The sequence below is a fragment of the Equus caballus genome, chromosome 6 (genome assembly GCF_041296265.1).
Source record: "Equus caballus isolate H_3958 breed thoroughbred chromosome 6, TB-T2T, whole genome shotgun sequence".
Taxonomy (NCBI): Eukaryota; Metazoa; Chordata; class Mammalia; order Perissodactyla; family Equidae; genus Equus; species Equus caballus.
Window position 1 is genome coordinate 37,985,704 of NC_091689.1, and position 10,155 is coordinate 37,995,858.

Genomic DNA, 10,155 nt, shown 5'->3' on the forward strand with positions numbered 1-10,155 from the left:
TGAGTGAAAGTCTCCTTGTGTCTTGAGTTTCAGCTGTAGTGGGGAGGCCATCTCAGTCCTCAACATCCTCTGACACTATCTCTCATCACTCTCTGTTCAGCACATTCTCCTTACATATGACTTCCTCTTAAGCTTTGATTTTCTGAAACAAATGCCTTTCTCAGGATCTTTGCAGTGGCCAATTCACCCTCAGGGCATACTTTGCCAGACAACCTCACCTCACTCAACCTCTCCTATTGCAGTCTCTGTTCAAATGTTACCTGTTTGCCAGCTGTGCCTGAACATCCAGTTAAAAATAACACCCAAATCCACCCTTTCTGTACTTGTTCTTTTTCATAGCACCTGTCAATATCTGATGATACGCAATTTTTGTATTTTCTTGTGTTCTTTCTCCATCATAGATTGTAGAGACTTTTGTTACTCATCACTCTATACTCTTTGCATAGGATATGATCAGTCCTAAATTCATATTCCCCAAAGGCATGACAGAATTTCTCATTAAAAGCATAGAATGTATGACCACTTGGGGGAAAGGCTGAGGGTAGGATAGGAATTACTAATCAAAGATGGCATGGGAGGTTCCACAAAAAGGAAAAATTCCATGCAAAGATTAAAGATAATAATTTATTGCATACGAAATGTAAATTCTAACATTTGAACTATGTTAGTAATGCCCATTGGTGTGAAAATTAGTCATGGTATTTTTTCTTTCCTGGTAGTCATCTCTAACACATGGAACCAAGAAATAATACACAAATTTCAGAATTTCTTCTTGAATTTTGAGGAACCAGAATTTCAGTCACTCATTTTATAGATTTTCCTCTCCAGGTACCTGATCACTGTGTTTGGAAATCTGCATGTTTTCCTGGCTGTCAGCCTAGACTACCACCTCCACACACCCATGTACTTCTTCTCCAACCTCTCCTTTGCAGACATTTATTTCATCTCTATAACCATCCAAAAGTGGTTGGTGAACATCCAGACCCAGTGAAAAATTATAAGCTATTAAGCCTGCATGTCACAGATGTATTTTTTCATTCTTTTTGCAGTTTCAGACATCTTTCTCTTGACCACAACTGCTTCATGGCTACCTGCCATCCACCGCAACACACAGTCATGATGAACATTTGGCTGCATGGACTGCTGTTTGTTCTGGTTACCTGGGTCATGAGCTCTTGAATTCCGTGTTTCACAAGAATGCTGTTGAGACTGTCCTTATGCACAGACTCGGAAATCCCCCACTTTTTCTGTGAACTCAAGCAGATGGACCAACTTGCTTGTTTTGACACCTTTTTTAAATGACAGAGTGCTGTATTTTGCAGCTGTGCTGCTGGATGGCGAACCTTTTGTTCTGAAAGCATGCTTTGTTAAGAAAACTTTTCTAAAAGGGCCAATTGTCCTACAACTGAGGAAGTGCCCATGATTGCAGAGGTCAAAGCCTCCAAGTCAGAAATTGTCATTCTTTGATCAGACATTGAGAGTAGAATTTACTCCTTTTAAGTGTTCCCCTTTTTTTCAACTTCTCTATTCAAATTAAGTAACTCACTTTATTAAGATTTCTGGTCTCTCTGATATCTACCGTTTTTTCTCCCGTTGTTTTCCTACTTTGTAAACTTTATTTCTAACCTTAAGTTATAAATTTATGGAAATATCCATTTACCCAGTAATACAACATGGATTGTTTTTCTTTTTCTTGAAGTAATTTTATTGGGATTATAATGGTTTGTAACATTGTGTAATTTCAGGTGTACATTATTGTATTATCACTTCCTGAATAACTTCATTGTGCTCGCCCCAAGTAGTCTAATTTCTATCCATCACCATGAATATGTGCCCCTTTGTCACTTTTGCCCAGCCCACAACCATCTTCCCCTTTGGTAACCACTAATCTGTTCTCTTTATCCATGTATTTGTCATCTTCCACATATGAATGAAATCATGTAGCATTTGTATTTCTCTGTCTGCCTTATTTAACATCACACCCTCCAGATTCATCCATGTTGTTGCAAATGGGACAATTTGGCACCAGGGACCATTAACAGATCTACCCAGTGGGGCAGCCGCTCTTCAGGCCAGAGAGAGCATTCGTAGGACTGCTGAGCCCTGGAAGAGTCATCGGGTCCTGGGTGGCTGTGGAGAGAGTCCCAGCAGCCTTGAGCTGGTGGGTAGAGGGAGCTCATTGTGCCCCTGCGGTGCCTACCAGCAGCTCTAGCTCGGGTCCCAGTGAGGAAGCCCCACCTGCCTGCCAAGCACAATGTGGATTTTTAACAACATTTTTTTCTCAAATGACATATATCATACCAAATAATTTTGTTTGTTTGTTTTATTAAAACAACAGTCATGAGTTGTACTTCTGCTACGGAAAAAACTACATTTGGCAACTAAGGTCATTTATAAAATTTTAAAGTAGAAGGAAATCTAAGACCACAGTTTTTCACTTATGTGTACATTAATCCTTTGTATATTACTACCTTAACTGCTCTTCTGAAAATGTATACTTTAGCATATAATGTATTTAATAGCTGATCATCGGGGATGTTTACTTTTTTGAGGAAGATTAGCCCTGAGCTAACATCTGCTGGCAACCCTCCTCTTTTTGCTGAGGAAGACTGGCCCTGAGCCAACATCCATGCCCATCTTCCTCTACATTATATGTGGGATGCCTACCACAGCATGGCTTGCGAAGTGGTGCCATGTCCACACCTGGGATCTGAACCAGTGAACCCGGGCTGCCAAAGTGGAGCTTTCACACTTAACTGCTGAGCCACCGGGCCGGCCCCTGATCATTGGGTTTTATTCTCCTTATTAGGAATTTGCTCTCCTATTCAGCTCTCTTATACAGTGTCCACAACGCCAACCATAGTCCCTATGGAAAACTGATTATCAAACATATGTCTCCAGGAGGAGGCTTCATTGAAAGACAAATTTTAATAAATAGATTGACCTATGTGACCTTAGAGTTAGAGATGACCTTATATATGATGGAGAAAAGTTAAAGTCATACAAAGTATTACTATGCAAAACTATTTCTTTTTCATGCTGTACATCTACTCATTAGAGCATAGAGGATTGGTGTCCATGTGTAAAGGAGTTTATACATATGAATGAAGAGTTGATTGGCTTTTTAAAACATTTTTATTCTACTAGCTTCCTGTTTCTGCTAGAAAACTTCAAGTGTCACAGATAAGATGACTCCTTGCTTTGCTCTAAACAAAAAAATCTTCTGCTTCTAAATTTTTTCATAATCACTAAAGGGGTGGTGAATGATCATTATCATTATCACCCACTATATAGCTCCATTATGCTCAAGCATCTATTTACCTTTATTGTCAAAGAATGACTCAAGAGAGACCTTTAAGTCTTGCCCAATTTTGTGAATCAGGATCACCAGTTTTTCTATACAGCTATGCAAGTAGTTTCAACCTCTCCTGGTTACCTAGAGAGAACCCTGATGAAAAACTTTTTAAAATAATTGTCTGAAATAACAGACCATGAATGCTGTCTTCAAATATAAGAACAAATGCCAAAGATAAGCAGCAGCTGATTATTATTATAATTGTCCTCACTTCTGTTAGCTTTGATTATTGCATCAGCTAGCCATTGTTGCATGAAATGCCATCTTAAAAGCAAATGAAGGGATCATATGGCAGGCCTCTCAGCTCTGCTGGTCCCCACATGAGTCTATAGTCAACTGTGAGTCTCTCCAGTATGTTTCTAAGGCTCTTCCTTGATGTATGGCCATGGTGCTCTTCTCACTTGAATCAATATACGATCAGTTTACTCTATTTCTGTATCAGTTTTCATCTTCTGTTTTATCACAAGAAAAAGAGTATCAAGTGTGAATTGCTTTAATTTACTATTATTATGTCTATATTCATCTAGGACACTCTTCTTTTTCCCAGGTAGAAGAGATATCTCCTACCTCTGCTCACTGTGAATTGGCTACCAGTGCTCTAGATTCCTCTTTGATCCATGCACCCTAGATTGTTTACTCATAACTAATTTATTGAAGATAATCACATACTATATCCTGCATATATTTAAAAAGCACACTTTGATTAAAGAAGCCATACAAAAATTACAATAGATGTTGTATGTTTCCATTTGTGTATCATTCATAGAAGTATACAATATGCTTTAATGGTATTTTATGCAATTGTTAAAAACTTAATGTCTCTGAGCCTCATCTTCCTTGTTTCTGAAGATAATCTGGGACAGTAAACATAACTTTAGATGTATGTTGCAAAATATAAATAAAATATATGTACATATTTTGTTGAGTTTGAAAATATGTTCAAAGATAAAGTTGTGTGTGTGTACACACGTGTATACATTTGTACACATTTATATTTCAAATGAATATAGGCACACAAACACAGGTTCATTTCTAGTCATATTTTATGTTGAAAGTAAATGAGAGAAAGTTGGAGAAGATAGAAATGAAAAGAATGAATGTTTGAGTTAACATGAAATTAAAAGGATGTAGAAATTTAGACACAAAGATTTAATGAAAATGCTATACATAAATTTAAACGATGGATTGCTTTTCATATCTTAATGTCTGAAAGTCATCAAAGACTGAATTACACTTTCTTTTAAGAAAAGGGAAAATCTGCACCAGGTAAAGAGGCTGAATATATCCAAATAGATTTTAAATTTCTTCTTCTACTTTAAGTGAGATTATGCAAAACACCTTTGCACAGGGGAAACTAAATGAATGCATCAAGAAGCTTAATCTCAGTTTCTTGAAAAAAATTTTATTTGGTAAATGTTTTTATTTAATTCCTAATGTTAATGCAAAATTACCACACTAGTGATTTAAAACAAACACATTTATCCTCTTACAATTCTGAAGGTCAGAAGTCCGAAATAGGTCTCACTGGGCTAAAATCAAGATGTTTGTCAGAGTAGATTTCATCTGGAGGCTTCAAGGAAAACTCTGTTTACTTTCCTATTCTAACTGAGATTATAGTGCAAAAAGTACAAATATATGTCTTATAACTAACAAATATTTCATAATAATGGACTATGTGACAGCTCTTAACTTGTGATAAAAGTATGAAATTCCTAATTGTTTTTTGCAAGTGTGTTGAAACATAAGTGTGTAGTGCCCAAGGTTTATGTCAAGGAAACTAAAGTTCTCCTTCTTCATGAAGAGAATAGCTACTTTCCACAGATATCAAAGGCTGCTTTTCCACCACAAGTCAATATGTTGAAGATTTAAGGCATCTAATCTAGACAGAATCCTCACTCCCAAATTTGCAGAAAATTTTAAATCAGTGTTGGGATAAGGTGCTGGGAAGTTAGTCCTCTGAAATCTAGCAGAGATCATGAGGGGGGACTAAGAAAAACTGCATTCACTTGATTCTAACCTGATCTATTAGGAGCATAGAATCTGCAGGAAAACACTTCTTTCTGTCCAGACTAATATCCCACAGGGAAATCAGTGCTTCAAGCTTTGAGGAACAAGAGTGAAATGTGCCTAATGAACAGACACAGGGAGTTGTAAATACCTCCTCTGCTTGTCCCTTATGCAAGCTTGGGCTGGATGGGACATGGTTGTTGTTTTTGGAATCTTAAGTTTGGCTGGGAGACTAATGCTTGACTCCTTCCTGCTGCCTTGTGTCGAGACAGGGCTTCAATCTCCATCATCAAACATCCATGAGGAATTTGGACTTCCACTAGGCAAGCTTCTCCTCTGAGCTCCTAACCAGGTGAGTCTGAGAACCCAGTGGGGACTGTTGGAAAAGGCAAGAGAGAAACAAAGCAAGTACCCACACCTGAGGTCAGTTGAGAGCCACCAGCCTAGGCCAGAGCCAAGACACTGCTACAGTTGTTTGCTGACCTGATTAATGAATTAATCAATTTATTTATCACTCTAAAAATAGAAATGAGTATTGAACTCAGCAATGCATGGGTGATTGTTCACAATTAAGTGATACACCACAATTAGAGAAGGGAAGGAAAGGCATAAAGTGCCTCCAGTAGAATAGAACATATCCAAGAGGTTTTGCAGTCAAAGGGAGTAGGAAAATATGGTATCATGTGAGGAAGGATGTCCAGTGAAGTGAGAGCATCTCCTTTTTTTTTTTTAATGGGGCATATTCAACTGTGTCTTCATATTGATGAGAAAGACCCAGACTAATGTGTTACTTGCAAATATTTCCTTGCAACAAGAGTTCATAAGACATTTCATAGTATCTTCTTTCCCTCTGGGTATTCACATTAAAAAAAAAAAAAACCACTTTGACTTGATAAATGAAAAGGCGCATGCTAAATAACTTTACCCTGCAATTATTTCATACGCGTGGGCTGAAGATACTTGTGGGTTAGTTATTCAATTGTTTTCTCTATTGTAAATTGTACAAGTACTTTATACATTTGTGAAATGAGGTCAGAGTGATTTTGTCCTTGTTTTTTATTGCATTCTTCTAAACAAGGAACTAGAGTTTTTTTCACTAATTTTGTTCTTTGTCATTGAATTATTTTATGTATAGATGAATATGTGGGGAATCATGTTTATTAGTAATATGGGGTCAAATTTATCACTCAGTCATGTTGCGTTCTTTCTATTGCTTTTTCAGATTTTATTTTTCTTCCCAGAAGTACTTAGCTCTCACTTTTATATTCTTCATTTGGAATATTTGATATAAACAAAAGTCAAAGTAAATTTTCTTCTGTACACTTGATGCTAATGTCACCCTTTATATATATTACCAACTAGTTTTTACATTCTTTTCATTCCCTCTTGTTCCCTGCGGCCCTTTTTTGGTTAGATCTATTTCTAAGAGTCGCATTATCTTTGACCATCAACTGAAAGACATTCGTTTCTACACTTCATTAAAGGTTAACTTCAACTTCCATAATGATATTTTAATCCACATATCTTTATATAAGAAGAAATTATAACTTAGATACTGTTCTTTGCAAAGTTTAAAAGTCATTCTATTTTATTCTTTTATTTCCAAGTCTTTGGAAATTTAATCTGGAATTACTAACCCATGTTGATATTAGTAAATTATTATTATTTTATGTCTATATATGTTAGCTTTAGATTCTTATTCAATTTTGCCTCATACAGTTGTTTTTAAACCACTATACTTAACCTAATTTTATTCCTCTTGACAAAATTTATTCCATAAGTTCTTAGTTTCTATTATAATTATCTTTCTATGCTACGCACACATACATATTCATACTCTTTTAACAAAATCATGAGTAGCATCTTGTGCCCATAATAAATCCTCTTTATGTCCTAGTGTAATCTTGTTTTCTGTGTCCACTCTTCCTTCTTACTTAGTAATAGCTCATGGGCCTATATCCAATAATTAGTGCAAAGCCAATTAATTATTTAAATGTCTGCAAAATGTTATGGCTGTGCTATTCACACTTACATATTCTCTCTCAATACATTACTATTATAACAATTATACAAAAGTATTTTGAGATTGTTATACTAAAATTCTACTTCTCCACCAGAGACAATATTGTTCCCCCAAAGACAAGAACATCCAGAGGACACTGAGGAACAGGCAAAGACATAATTGGCATCACATGAGGGGCTGTCAGTAGAAGCTGAGGACGCATCCTCAGCATCCTACAATGCACGGGACAGACCCCACAACAAAGAATGACCTATCCCAGAATGTAAATAGTGCCAAGAGTGAGAAATCATGAGTTAAAAAAATCTATATTTTGATACTTATAGCTGGCTTCAGGTTGTTTTCCCAACATGTAACACTTCACACTTTTGCCAGCAAAATTAGAGAATCCTATTTTGCTACCTGTTTAGAAATTCCATCTCCAATCAATGTGAAACATCTTTAAAACTTGAAGATCTCACAGGTTGAGGAATGTGAAAGAGATTTCTTGCTTTTTTGAGACTATTACTCAATTTGAGCAAATATTCATATCCTTGATCCCCATGGTCATTATTATATACCATCTCTATCACATTGTCTTTATTATTCCCCTTCTCACACTTGCTTCCTTTTTTGGATGAATAAATGAAGTGGTATAATCCTCAGGGCCTTTGCAGTAGTTGTTCCCTCTGCCAGGCACACACTTCCCCAGGTATGCTCTTGGCTCCTGCCTTCTCTTCCTTGAGTTCTCTCTTCAAAAGTCACCTTATTTACTGGTGTTTACTGAACACCAATTAAAAAATAAAACTCCTACCTGTTCTCTACTTTATACTGGCTTTTCTTTTCTTCATAGTACTTGTCATCATCTGGTGTATTATATGCTATTTTTATTTGTTTTTATTCTTTCACCATCATTGGATTGTGGTGGCTTCTGTCTTTCAGCACTCTATATTCATTGCCTGTAAAGTGCTTGGAACATGTTCAAAACTTAATAGATATTTCTCAAATTCATGAAAGGTATACTCAGTAAAACAGTATAATGCATGACCTCTTGGGGGAAAATACTGAGAATGGGTCAAAAATGCCTAATCAGAGATTAACAGGGAATCAATTAAAGAGAACAAATCCATGCAGAAAATACTGACATTGATTTTTTTAATGCAAAATGTAGAAATCGTAGCATTCCAGCTATGGGAGTAATGCCATTTGTGTGAAATTAGTAATGTCATTTTCCTCTTTCCTGGTACTCAGTCCAGCCACATGGAACCAGGCAATGAAACAGGCATTTCAGGATTTCTTCTTCTGGGATTTTCAGAGGAATCAGAATTGCAGTCCTTCACATTTGGGCCTTTTCTCTCCATGTATATGATCACTGTGCTTGGAAACCTGCTCATCACCTTGGCTGTCAGCTCTGACTCCCACCTCCAAACACCCATGTACTTCTTTCTTTCCAATCTGTCATTTGTAGACATCTGTTTCACCTCCATCACCATCCCAAAGACGTTGGTGAACATCCAGATGCAGAGCAAAGTCATAACCTATGCAGGTTGCATCACCCAGCTGTACGTTTTTGTAATCTTCTCAGGGCTGGACATCTATCTCCTGGCCGTGATGGCCTATGATCGATTTGTGGCCATCTGTCACCCCCCGTACTACATGGTCAGCATGAACCATCAGCTCTGTGGAATCTTGCTTCTAGTGTCTTGGATCACAAGTGTCTTGCATTCTTTCTTACAAACCTCAATGGTGTTGCAACTCTCATTCTGTACACACATGGAAATCCCCCACTTTTTCTGTGAACTCAATCAGATGATCCAACTTGCATGTTCTGATACCTTTCTTAATAATATGGTTATGTATTTTACAGCTATGCTGCTGTGTGGTGGTCCCCTCCCTGGTATAATTTATTCTTACTTTAAGATAGTTTGCAGTATATGTGGAATCTCATCAGCTCAAGGGAAGTATAAAGCATTTTCCACCTGTGCATCTCACCTCTCAGTTGTCTCATTGTTTTGTACAAGCCTAGGAGTGTACCTCAACTCTGCTGCTAGCCAGAGCTCACACTCAAGTGCAATAGCCTCAGTGATGTATACCCTTGTCACACCCATGCTGAATCCCTTCATCTATAGTCTGAGGAATAAAGAAATAAAAGGGGCTCTGAGAAGATTCTTTGGGATGGCAAGTACAAAAGGGCCAGTTATACTTGGGCAGAAGAAATGCCCAGGATTGCAGGACTCAAAGCCTCAGAGTCAGAATTGTGCTTCTTTAATCACATTGCAGAAGTAGAACCTGCCCTTTTGATTTATTTCCTGGAATTATCAGTTTTTCAACTTCTTTGTACAATTTATATACTTTATTATGCTTTTCTCTCTCTCTGATATTTAAGAGGTTCTTTTCCTCCTTTTTTTTCCTATTTTCCTAATTTATTCCCAACCTTTGATATGAAAACAATTGGAAATTTCCATTTATTTCATGGAATAACTTGATTGTTGTATGTGTTAGCTGTTGCTGCATAACTACTCAACACAAAATAAAATGGTTTAATATTATGTATATATTATCACATTGAATGGTATGGTGGGGAGTCATTCTGAGCTCTGTGGTGCCTCATAAATCTGTAACTAGGTGTGATTCCCCATGCTGTGTTTCTAAAGCTCATCCATGAATATCTGCACTGCTGTAGTGTTCTTTTTAAACCAAGTTAAGGTTATTTCATTCATTCTTATATCTATGATAATCTAGTTTACAGAAAAAAATAATTATCAAATTAATTCCACTGCACTATAGCCATATG

At 36.9% G+C, this 10,155-nt stretch overlaps 1 protein-coding gene across 1 annotated transcript; it reads left to right on the plus strand.

Moving 5' to 3' along the window:
• Positions 1–8,621: 8,621 nt before the first annotated feature.
• LOC138924537 (olfactory receptor-like protein OLF4) lies at positions 8,622–9,647 on the plus strand. The gene has a single exon (XM_070269228.1). It carries the CDS (start codon positions 8,622–8,624, stop codon positions 9,645–9,647), a length of 1,026 nt encoding a protein of 341 aa, XP_070125329.1.
• The last annotated feature ends 508 nt before the right edge of the window (positions 9,648–10,155 follow it).